We start from the raw sequence: 12980 nt of genomic DNA on the forward strand, positions 1-12980 counted from the left end.
AACATTTAAAAATAATCACAATAATACTAATAATAAAACTAATTTAGAATTTTTATCAGTTTAATAATAATAATAATAATAATAATTAATTAGTAGTAATATTGTAATTTATTGTTTATTCTATTAATAATAATAAATTATTAGTAGTATTGTAATTTATTATTTTATTTATTCATTCTTTTATTAATAATAATAATAATAATAATAATAATAATAATACTTACATAATTTGTATAAAAAATAAAATAAAATGACAATAATAAATCCTAATTATTATTAGTAGTATTGTCATTTATTATTTTGTTTATTCTTTTATTAATAATATTAATAATAATAATAATACTACAATTTTACCATAATTAGTATACAAAACTAATAGTAATAAATACTAAGTTATTAGTAGCAGTATTGTAATTTTTTATTTTTTTATTCTTTTAGAATTTTTATAATAGTAATACAAATTCTAACATAATTTGTATAAAGAATAATAATAATAATTCCTAAATTATTTTTAGTAACAGTAGTGTAATTTCTTTTTACTCTTTTAGAAGTTTTATAATATCAATATTAAAAATTCTAACATCATTTGCATAAAAAATAAAATAAAAAATAATAATTATTTATTAGTAGTAGTATTGTAATTTATTTTATTTTTATTATTAATAATAATAATACATTCTTACATAATTTGTATAAAAAAATAAAATAAAATGATAATAATAAATCCTAAATTATTATTAGTAGTATTGTAATTTGTATATGATTTTGTTTATTCTTTAATAATAATAATAATAATAATAATACCATTTTAACATAATTTGTAGAAAAATATCATAATAATAATAATAATAATAACAATAATAAAAAAATCCTAAATTATTATTATTAGTAGTAGTATTGTAATTTTTTTTTTAATTCTTTTAGAATTTTAATAATTATAATAATAATAAAAAATAACAATTTGCATAATAATAATTAATAATAATAATTTGATCGTAGCTACAAGATGAACATTGATAGAGTATTGTAAAAAATCATTTTTAAGGGATTTTCCAAGAATCAGGAAAGGATAGGAGACAATTGTGAAACTCATTGATCTCAAGAATGGGAGTTTTGTATCTGGAAAGGAGTTGCAGTGTTTCATGTATACTGCCATAAAGGTCTGACAGAGGCACAAGCTTAGTAATTACAAGTAAAGGCACATAGCTAGCGCACATTTCACTCACACACACACGGCATAGGTGACTTCACTTCTCACTATCCACAGCCCATCTCTCAGTAGTACCCATGCCTTGACCTAGCAAACCCAATTGCTGTTCACCAACCCTCAGAAGACTGGTCTACACGTTGTCCCAACCCTACGTCACCTCCTGCTGTCTCAGGGTCCCCCCTATGCCTACAGAACCTGAGCTCTTCTTCCAATCTATTCCACTTCCCAGGTCATCAAGGATCTTCCGGTATTGTATAGGATCTAAATTCCCACTTCTTTATCCAGTTGCAAACTTGCTCCTTGATCTTCCTCCTGCACACACCCAGATGACGACTTGCTCCTAGCTTCTCACACCCACCACTAACTGAGAACTAACAGCTTTTCCATTTGTTTCCTAAAAATCTTCCCTTTCTTCTTCGGTGGGTTCTGCTACCGTTAATCTTACTTTATTAGAGGGCTTTACATGATGCAAAACTGCAGCTACTGATCAAAAAAGGAGAAGGCAGACTCTGAATAAGGAGAAAAAGAAATAGCAAGTAAGTATGGCGGCTTGCAGAAAGATAGAACACAGCACACAGTCCTGTATACAGCAGTGTGATTTCCCACTACCTTGGAAGAGAATTAAAATCCAGAATAATGACCTTATTCCATTTAAGACTTTTCTACTTTTAAATATTTAATGCGGAAAAGTGTCTGCTGCCTCCAAAACACCTATAAGTGACCACAGTAATCACCGGCTCAGTAGGAGCCCATACTCTTGTCTGCTGATCTTCTTGCTGGGTGAGGTAGCAGTTCCCCAGCTGCGCTTATGCAATCCTCGGAAAAAAATACATATGGGGCCGTGCGCTTTGGAGCTGGCAGGGCCACAAGTCCCTTGACAGATTAGGGCAGTCTGCAGAGGACTCTGACTCATCTCAGATATGGCGGAAGTATTGTGCCATTGTTTCTAGCAACAGTAGGGTTATTCGCGTGCGTAAATCAATCTTTTTATGAGGCTCTTCAAGCCTACGTACTTCTTCGTGAATGTTGGATAGACCACTGTGATATTTTATAAACCAGGCTATGCTCTTAGGCTAAATAACTAGTTAGGAAGTGTACTCTGTTCCCGGCACAAAAGAACAAGTCTGCCAATTATATGTGTGGGAGGGTAGAGTTGTTCCAAGCCACACGCGGCTCATTTAACCTTTTCATGTGTTAACGGAGGTCGGAAAGACTTGTGCTGCAGGATAGGAAAGGATCCAACCCAGAAAGAGTGAAAATATTCTATATGAGGAACGCTGTCACGGGTGACAGTCATGTGGTTTCTGGCCATAGAAGGTCACAGCGTTTGGCTGCGCAGAATGCTCCCTGACTTTCCCTTGTTCCTGCTGTCAGTAGTCATTGGTATAGGAAGCTTTCCTGCTGGATTCATCTCTCCCCTATTAGATCCAGCAGGAGCTCACCTTCCACCCAGCTGCTGATCAACAGCATTACCTTGGTGCTTAAATACCTCTTCCTTCCTTGGACTGGTGCTGGTGATATTTTCAGTTCAGTCAAGCCTTGGTTGCAAGCAGGTGGCTTGTACTCCTCTGTGGTATTGTTGCTGAGAACTTTTCTACCTGAGTCATCTTTGGATAAGTAGTTCATGCATTTTCCCTGTGTGTCTTCTCCTTGTGTCTTCTTTAGTGGTTAGTGGAGTTGATGAAGAGATCATCCAATCCGTTCTCTATGTAAAGCCCAACACTAGGGATAACTAGGGTCAGGTATCCGGCTCGGCGCATAGGTGTGGAACCTATGTAGGGTGGTGAGGGACCCCAAGGGCCAGCGGTAGGTTTGGTCAGGGGTCACCATCTTCCCTTTCCCTAGACACAGGGTTTCCCTTCCCTTTCGTCGTTCGCTTGGTACTTTCCCATACCTAGCGTGACAAGCACATCTGATACAGTCCGACCACATTTTCCATGCAAACAGAACATTCTGTGAGGATAGTGTGTCATTGTTTTCGGCAGCACATAACTGGATGATGTGCTTCCGAGGATGATAATTTTTAAGCAAGCTAAAAAATAACTTCACCAGACAGTGTTTAAGGCTATGTGCGCACTGGGAAATGAAATTTCCTTGCGTAAATTCCGCATGCTCTCAAAGATTACCGCACCCGCGGTAAAAAACCGCGGGAAACCGCACCCGAAAACCGCATGCGGTTTGCCGCGGTTTTACCGCGGTATTGTTCGCGGTATTGCCGCGGTTTTGCCGCGTGCGGGTTGGGATGTGCTTTATTGCATTCAATGCAATAAAGCACATTGAAGAAAAAAAAAAATACATTTAATTCTGATAGTAGATAGACAGAAGAATAGATAGAGGGATAGATAGATAGATAGATAGATAGAGGGATAGATAGATAGATAGAGGGATAGATAGATAGATAGATAGAGGGATAGATAGATAGACAGACAGAGGGATAGATAGATAGAGGACAGATCGCTGCATTTCCCACGGTCGGCAGTGAGTTCACATTACCGGCCGTGGGAAATGACCGGTAATTACCTCTGCTGTCTGCTGCATTCAGCCTGTGTCTGTGACAGTCGCGGCTGGATGTCAGCAGTGCAGGACGCAGGAGCCGGAGCTGTGGATTACGCCGGAGCTTTGTTTGGGGGGGGTTAATAAAATGGTGAACGAGGCTTGTTGGTTTTATTTAAAATAAAGGATTTTTCGGTGTCTGTGTTTTTTTCACTTTACTTACGGGTTGATCATGTCAGCTGTCACATAGACGCTGCCATGATCAAGCCTGGAGTTAATGGCGGTGGTCCCCCACCACCATTAACCCCTTGTATTACCTTGCTACCACTGCTACACGGTGGCAAGAAGAGCCGAGGACACTCCGGTAGTGCCGCATAATGCATGCGACAGTGCCGGGGCAGCTGCGGCTGATATTCTCGGCTGCCGGAGGGGGAGTGAGGCGGGGGACATTAACCCTGCCCCTCTCCCTCCCCAGCCTGAGAATACCGGGCCGCCGCTGTGTGCTTACCTCGGCTGGAAGGTAAATATGCAGCGGAGCCCACGTTCTTTTTTTTCTATATTTCCGTTTTCTTTCTATGTGTGTTCTTTGTGTCTGTGTCTATGTGTTCTATGTCTGTGATGTGATGTGTGTGTCTGTGATGTGTGTGTGTTTACTCTGCACGGCTTCCTCTTCCTGTAATGACATCACTTCCCTGCAAACCGCAGACAGGCGATGCACATTACCGGAGGTAAACCGCGAAATACCGCAGGGAATAACGCATGAAAACGCAGTGAACCGCACAGAATTTGCTGCCTGCGTTATTCCTTGCGGGATTTCATGATTAACATTGAGTCAATGGAGTGAAATCCCGCAGCGATGTGCGGAAAAGAAGTGACATGCACTTGTTTTTGCTGCGGGAATCCCGCAGCAAAACATGCAGCTGTCAAATTCCGCCCAGTGCGCACAGGATTTTTTTTCTCCATAGGATTTGCTGGTGATTCACTGCAGAGATGTTATGAACATTTTCTGCAGCGAAACATGCAGCAAATCCGCGGAAAATCCGGTAAGTGCGCACATAGCCTTACCCCCCCAAAAAAACCCCCACTACATAAATCTGATGTGAGAGATAATTAGTTTATTTTACACAAATACCAACCACTAGTGATGAGTGAGTGCTCCCATGATGGAGTGCTCAGTACTCGTACTCCAAACCAGATACCTACTATCCATGCATGGACTCCGAACACGGACTTCTCAAGGAAGTCCATGATACCGTTTAGGTTCGGCAACTAGGATAATTAAAAAAATAAAAGAAAAATAAATAAAATAAGGAATAAAGCAGGACTGTTATACGTTATACTTACCGACCTTCCCCGCAGCTGTAACACTACTTCCAGGTCCGCTCAGTAACTCTCATATGTAGTCACTACTTCCCTTGCCCACAGTCAGTCTCGGCGTCTGTGATTGGTTGCAGTCAGACCTGTGTGGCAGCATCTGTGATTGGTTGGAATAATACACGCTGTCTGTGTCCCTATAGTGGTGTGAAAATAAATAAATTAAGTTGGCGTAGGGCCCCCGATATTGTGATGTCCAGCGCAGATAAAGCATATGGCTACAGGCTGCAGCCTCCAGCTGTGCGCTTATCTTGGCTATGCATCAAAATAAGAAAGACCTGATTCAGCTATTTTTTTTCTTTAAATTAAATAAATAATTTAAAAAAATGGCGTGCGCCCCCTCCCCCCCCAATTTTGATACCTGACAGCTGGAAGTTGGTATTCTCAGGCTGAGGAAACCCATAGTTATTGGGTCCCTCCAGCCTAAAAATAGCAACCTGCAGCTGCCCAGAATTGTTGCAGCCATTAGATGCCACAATCCCAGCACTTTACGCTGCTCATCCCGATTGCTTCATCCTTTATATGAAATTAAATACAAATGAACCCTCTTTCTCCAATTTATTAACCCACTAATTTCCCAGGTCTGATTGCAACCAATCACAGACGCTGCAACTGATGGTGGAAGAAGTGAATATGTATGAGAGTTAATGAGTGGACCCGGAAGCAGTGTGACAGCCGTACGGGAGACTCAGTAAGTATAATTCTCCTGCTCTAGTCCCCATAGCCCTTTTTACCACCATTTTACAGCACAATGTTTGGGTCCCCATAGACTTACATGGGGTTCAGCGTCCGGGTGGATGTTCGGGTTCAAGTCTGGTCCCGAACTGAACTTATTTTTTTTTGTAAGTTCAGCCAGACCCATGGAACCCAAACATCCACGGGTGTGCCCATCTCTAGTAATGAGTAGTTAATGCTCGTATAGGCACGACTCAACAAAACGAGTACAATGGGAGTCAATAGGGAAGTCGAGCATTTTTCCAGGAAAAACTAAGTTCCTTGACCCAGCTCTCTTCTTGATCATCCTATCTGAAGCCAGTTTCTTGACTTAATGCAGAAGTTGGCTTTTGGGGTACCACCTGGAGTAACTGAACCAAAACAAAGATTTGCCCTCCCGGTCATGTCCTCCCCAGCAGATAGCATGGGGCCCACAGATACCTCCTGATAACACTGCTGAATAAATATCTAAAATTCCACCTTGCATAGAAAATTGTTCAATTTAAAAAGGAGACAAAGAAAAAAAAAAAATCACAAAAGAAAACAAAAGTGATTTTTCTATAGCAAACTGGAAATAAAAATTGTAACCTAAGACAGATAGTAAAGTCCGCTTTACACGCAGCGATATCGGTATCGATATCGCTAGCATGCGTCAGTTGTGTGTCACGGGCAAATCGCTGCCCGTGGCGCACAACATCGTTAACACCCGTCACACGGACTTACCTTCCCTGCGACGTCGCTGTGGCCGGTGAACCGCCTCCTTTCTAAGTGACGTCACATGGCAGCCGTCCAATAGAAGCGGAGGGGCGGAGATGAGCGGGCGGAATATCCCGCCCACCTCCTTCTTTCTTCATTGCCGGCGGCTGCAGGTACGATGATGTTCGTCGTTCCTGCAGTGTCACACGTAGCGATGTGTGCTGCCGCAGGAACGACGAACAACCTGCGTCCTGCAACAGCCACAATATTCGGGAAAGGAACGACGTGTCAACAATCAACGATAAGGTGAGTAATTTTGATCATAAACGGTCGTTCCTGCGTTTCACACGCAACAACGTCGCTAACGAGGCCGGATGTGCGTCACGAATTCCGTGACCCCAACGACATCTCGTTAGTGATGTCGCTGCGTGTAAAGCGGCCTTAAGCGGATCAGTAAATTCCAAAATTGCAATGGCTAAACCTGTATTTTAGGCTAGCAGACGCACTGCGTTTGTAGGCAATCTGTCACCAGGTGTTTGCTACCTAACCTTATAGCAGCATAATGTAGAGACAGAGACCCTGATTCCAGCAATGTCACTTACTGAACTGCTTAGTGTCATTTCCATAAAATCACAGTTTTTGATTATCACTAAATGACTACTTGGCCGGCAGCTAAGTAATCCAACCACATCCACACCACTGATTGGCAACTTTCTGCCTATACTACCCATATACAAAGAAAGTGCACCAGAGACCATAAATAATATTAAAATATAATTTATTGAAAATTCATTAAAATTATTTCTTATTTATTATAATTTAAATTACCAAGGTTATACTAATCGCAAATGAACACAATGTGGCTCAACACAAGTAGATACAGGAATTGAATAATTAAAGATATAAAATTTAAAACCAGTGCTTGTTAATTAGTAGTCAGAATATCTAGCTAGTATGCACAGTGCCCAATAAATAACAATAATAGGAACGCCAAGATAAATGCACAATCAATGCCCAGAATAAATATACCTAATGCAAATTGTGTAGTCACACCGGAATCCAAATAGACAGCAATTTACAATAGATAAAACCCATATGAATTGATTGACACAGTATGTAATATTAAATTAATAACTGGATCACAAAGATATGTGATAAAAATTATATTAAAGGGAACCCATCAGCAGAAATTTTGCTTTAAACCTAAAAGTTTCCCGTTTTGCAGCTCCTGGGCTGCATTCTAGAAAGGTTCCTGTAGTTTTTCTGCCCCTTTTAGACCAAATTAAATACTTTATAAAGTTGTACCTTTTCCTACGCAAATCTTCTAAATTATCCATGGGGGCGGGCTGCCTGGTGTCCGTTACTGTCCCTCCTGCCGATTTACGCCGTCCCCCAACGCTCCATTTCATACCTCAGGACGCCGCCCAGTGCGCCCGTGGTCCCGCGCATGCGCCGTGCGTCTGTACTGGGACTGTGCACTGTGTGCACAGTGTGACCGCTGGTGATGTGTTACGCAGGCACAAGATTATGGGCGGTGCCCGCCCATAATCTCGTGCCCACGCTTTCCTCTCTGCCTCCAGCATTCTGCGCAAGCGCTGGCCAGATGACCCGACGTCACCTCTTTCCCATCCTGCCCTGGAGCAGGAAATAGATGGGAAGAGCGGAGCAGGACACCACCGGTTACGAGAAGTGACGTCGGGTCATCTGGCCAGCGCTTGAGCAGAATGCTGGAGGCAGAGGGGAAAGGGCAGGCACGAGATTATGGACGGGCACTTGCTGATGACAATCACAGCGCCGCCCATAATCTCGTGCCTGCAGAACACGTCACCAGCGGTCACACAGTGCACAGTCCCGGTACAGTCGCTCGGCGCATGCGCGGGACCACGGGCGCACTGGGCGGCGTCCTGAAGTATGAAATGGAGCGTTGGGGGACGGCGTAAATCGGCAGGAGGGACAGTAACGGACACCAGACAGCCCGCCCCCATGGATAATTTAGAAGATTTGCATACCAAAAGGTACAACTTTATAAAGTATGTAATTTGGTCTAAAAGGGGGCACAAAAACTACAGGAACCTGCTAGAAAGCATAGAAAGCAGCCCAGGAGCTGCAGAGGGGATACTATTAGGTTTAAAGCAAAATTTCTGCTGACAGGTTCCCTTTAAAAAATCACATAACTGTTTACCAATCAAAGGATAGATTATATATATATATATATATATATATATATATATATATATATATATATATGTGTGTGTGTAAAACTGTGCAACAAGGAAACCGGAGAGAAATTACACCCGGTGCAACCTTCACAATGTGTTAACCTGGATCATGCTACTAATACTGATGCCACAGCTATATCATTAGCTGTGGTAATGCAAGTGTTGGGAAAGCAATAAATAGTCAATTTAAAAATCATGACAAGAAGTCATAAGAAATAAATATCTCACACATATGTACTACCTGTATCCATTGAATTCAATGGGTGAAAAACGCAGTGAAAAACCCCAAAAGAATTGACATGCTGCTGTAATCACCACAAAGACACAGACAAAAAAAAACCGCAATGTGCGGACAGCAAAAATGAAATCTCATAGACTTTGCTGCGGAAGGAAATTCATGCAGTTTTGAGACCAAAACTGCACCCAAAAACGCGATAAAATATGCAGCCTGTGAACATAGCCTTAAGCTCCCTTTCCTGCCTGGATGCTGGCTGTAGCTGCCAATCTCAGGTGTGGCTCTTTGGGATCACTCCCCTTCACTATTTAACTCATGTCATCTGATCACATGATGCCTGTGATAGAAACTGAATCCTCATTTCTATGTGGTCCACTTTGGAAGAAGTGAGCTCTGGAAGAAGTTTGTTCTGTTGTGTGCAGCAGTGGTGTTTATTGCACTGAAGCCGCCTGGAGTGTCTTGCATGTCTATGTTCCCTGTTTGTAATCCTTCCTTTGTGTTTCTGTGACGCCCTGGCCTATCAGGTCGTCACAGGGTATTGTGCAATCTGCCCTTCTGCATTATATCCATCTCCTCCTTGGTTACGGGTCCCCGGCCTTTGGTGTTGCTAAGAACGAGCCAATTTAAAGCCTAGAAACACTCTGCACCAAACCCACCAGACACACCAATGGGTAGCCTGAAGGAAATAGGGTCGCCCACTTGGGGGGTTGGTTTGGGAGGGTCAGGAGTAGGTCAGTTGTGTGGTGACTCTCATGAGGAGAGGTCACAAGTCAGTTGGAGAAAGTCAGGAGCTGGGCTCCTCAGTTACTAGGTGGCAGACATTGGTCTGGGCCTGGTGGGAGCTGGAACCCTGGTCGCAGGGGATCGTGTCAAGGGGCATGGAACTGCCGAGGAGGGCAGCCGGCGGCTTTGAGCCATCTCCGGGCAGGGGCCAGGGCATGACGGGGTACATGCACCCTAGGCCGGGAAGTAGCTTCAAGTGTCCTGGTAATTTACCCGACGAGGGCGAAGTCTTCAAGATTCGTTCTCCACTCACTCCAAAATCGGGGTACTAGCGCAACGAGGGGGATAGGACTTTCCCAATACAGTCCAGAAAATCGCAAGCGTGAACCCTGAGAGAAAGCTCACTCCGTTAGCCATACGGGTGAGCGGGACCCGACTAGTTCTATACTACAGGGGCCAAACAGTAAAGAAGGTGCTAAGGGAAAGGTCACAGGCTAACAAGCAACACCATCGGGCACGGGATCCAAGCATGCTCCCTCCCTGCTGCAGCGGTGCTCAGAATTTCGGTTTACAAGTTGTCGGTGTCAGCGTTATTGAACTGAGTACTCAGTGATCCTTTCCTCCCCAACGGCATCCCCCTTTCACCACCACCGAGCCCCTGGGCATTATCCCCCTACCCACGGAGGGGTTAAACACCTGGCTGCCATTCCATCGCCACCGAGCGCTCCCAGCAGCAGCGGTGGTACTCCATCTTACTCTAAACAAAAAATCCCCTGTAAATACCCCCTTTTATTTCAAGTGTCCACGCAATCCCTCTCTGGTCCAGAGCCCCCTCGAGCCACCGCGGATCCGGATCCAAGCAGTTTTGGCTGCTGACGCTGGGGCGGTACACCTCTGTATTGTAGTGGTGAGACTAGTGATCTTGTCGGCCTACGCACTAGCCAGGGTGAGTGCAGGGCCAGCTGAGGACCTAAGGTATCCGGCCGGCAACAGGTTGAAAGAACCTGTATAGGGAGGCTAGGGAGCTCAGGAGTCAGCTTGTGGTGAGTTCAGGAGGTTCCCCCTCACCCCTCTGCCTAGTGGCAGGGTCCTCCATTGTAACGTGGCCCCTGTGTTCTCTGTGTGTTGTAACATCTTCTAAGGGTTTACCAGGTACTAGGTAAACCCTGCTAGTCACGTGCATGATACCAGATTATCAGATATTGGTTCTAAGCAGCCATTCCATTAATTTGGGTGGAGCCACTGAGCTCAGTGATTGGCTGCAGCACTGTAGATGTGACATCAGCGCTACAGACCATAACAGGCTCTGGGAATGCTAACTGGGCCTGAGAAGGGTGAGTAAAGCACAGTTTGTTTTACAAAGCTGGAAACCCCATTTAAGAAAGCATTTATCCATGACATTACCACATATTAAAGGGTCTTAATCCTGAAGATATCTGATAAAAATTACTGGAAAAAAATGGTAGAGAATGGAATAGTTGTGACTTCATGGTTCGGCATGGGATCGTTGCTATAGCATCCTTTTGCTACCTCATCCCAGCATCAATAGATTGCCCTTTTAAGAAGCTCAGGTCCACCCCTCTCCGTCTGCTCCTTTCTTGTGTGTGTTGCTGAAGTAAGCAGCATCATTTGCTTCAGGAGTGAAGGGAACCTGCACGGAGAGAAGACCCATGATGGATTATATCATCCTCATGGACGCGCAAAACGATCCATGTGTTATGGCGCCAGGCTCAGGTTGCACCATTTGACATGCTTCGAGGAATATTCTGCGATACGGTGGAGCCTGGTTTTGCTACGATGAAATGCCGTGACAGCACATCACATCGAGGCTATGTCCTGGAACAAAGGTACGAGGAATAATTAGCATCCCTCCTTGAGATCTTTGGCCGTTGTGCAAACCTTCTTGGACAAGGCGGCACAGTGGAGCACAGGGGGAAAAATCGGGCAGCCATGAAGGACAAAGACTTCATTGCCAATGTTGAGAGAGGGAAGCCTGCTACGTACACCGGCGACAAAAAGGCAAAAATGGCTGCCAAAACTAATAAAAAATGGGTGAGACTGGCAACAGTTTTTGCCTATGTGCTGTCCGTCTCTCTGGCTGCTATCATCCTGGCCGTCTACTACAGTTTGATATGGAAGCCGGTAAGAACGAGCGGTGACGTTGGTCACAAGCCAGAAGAACCCAACACTTCTGTTTCCGCTAACGCGACCGGTGCCCCCAACGTCAACAGCAGTGACAGTCTACCGGCCAATCTGGACCAGGCAAAACGGTTTACCTTTTTGGAAGAGGCAGATCAGCAGAAAATGATCGATGATGATGGTATCTCAGCACCTACAACCCGTGTTTCTACAGGTAAGGGAACCGAAATGCAGGCAACTATTGACCCAAACCAGAGAAATGAAGAATCGGGGACTTTATCAGTAACAATGGCCTTAAAACAAACCATAGAAGATGTCACTCCGGGGGATATGACTTCTGAGAATACCCCAAGCCAGGCCCCTCTAGTGACACAATCTATAGGCAAGTCATTTACGCAGATGACCAAAGACGTTACAGGAACTTCCCAGGAGATGGCAACAGCACAATACAGCTCGGATAGTGTTGACCACGAAGGAGTGAGCGAGGGCACGGCATTACTAAGTCATGAAACCACTGAAGCAGAAAGAAGCCATGGGCCTGCAGGCTACACCGATAGTACTCCATATACATCCGCTCCGGGAAACCTATAGGAGTCAGGGATAAAAGCCTTTCCTATGTAATGGAAGACGACTCGTACAGCTCATCTCAGCGCCGGACTCGTTGGCTAGTGTTCCTCCGTTACAGCCAAATATTATGCGATAAATAGTTTCTTAGACTCCAATTATTTTTTTTCTTTTAGTTATTTTTAACTGACTCTGGGATTGACGCGTAGCATTTCGAGAATTGTGAACTTTCTATAGACTCAATGGAGAAGTAATCCAAATTTATTTTTTGATGACGTAAAGCAGGCTTGTCTCATCCGGGGAGGGGGCTTGCTTCTGTAGGTATAGATAATTATTTATGTAATGATACAACTCACAAGAGTGGAGCTCAGGTATGTTCATAGAATTACACCTGTACATAAATCTGTCGTGTCAATAATCAAGGTACGGTGCAACCTTACAGGGGGCGATCATCAGAAAGTCACCTACTGTTTAATCAAGAACTTTTGTTACCTGTAGTTAAATAGAATGCTGGCAATGATTATATACATACAGCGTGTGAAATGTGTATTGATATTGAACACATTGCCAATTTTTAAAGTGCAAATTAAAGTGCTATTGACATGACTGTCTG

General features: G+C 43.7%; 1 protein-coding gene across 1 annotated transcript in view; it reads left to right on the forward strand.

Annotated features, from left to right (window-relative positions):
• The first annotated feature begins 11252 nt into the window (after positions 1 to 11252).
• The window catches only part of INAFM2 (InaF motif containing 2), a 2564-nt gene continuing 836 nt past the window's right edge, over positions 11253 to 12980 (forward strand). The window contains exon 1 of the mRNA XM_075331261.1: positions 11253 to 12980. This exon is cut by the window's right edge and continues 836 nt beyond it. Within this exon, the coding sequence (XP_075187376.1) occupies positions 11615 to 12394 (780 nt within the window). The 5' untranslated portion in view covers positions 11253 to 11614 and the 3' untranslated portion in view covers positions 12395 to 12980.

The sequence above is a fragment of the Anomaloglossus baeobatrachus genome, chromosome 12 (genome assembly GCF_048569485.1).
Source record: "Anomaloglossus baeobatrachus isolate aAnoBae1 chromosome 12, aAnoBae1.hap1, whole genome shotgun sequence".
NCBI lineage: Eukaryota > Metazoa > Chordata > Amphibia > Anura > Aromobatidae > Anomaloglossus > Anomaloglossus baeobatrachus.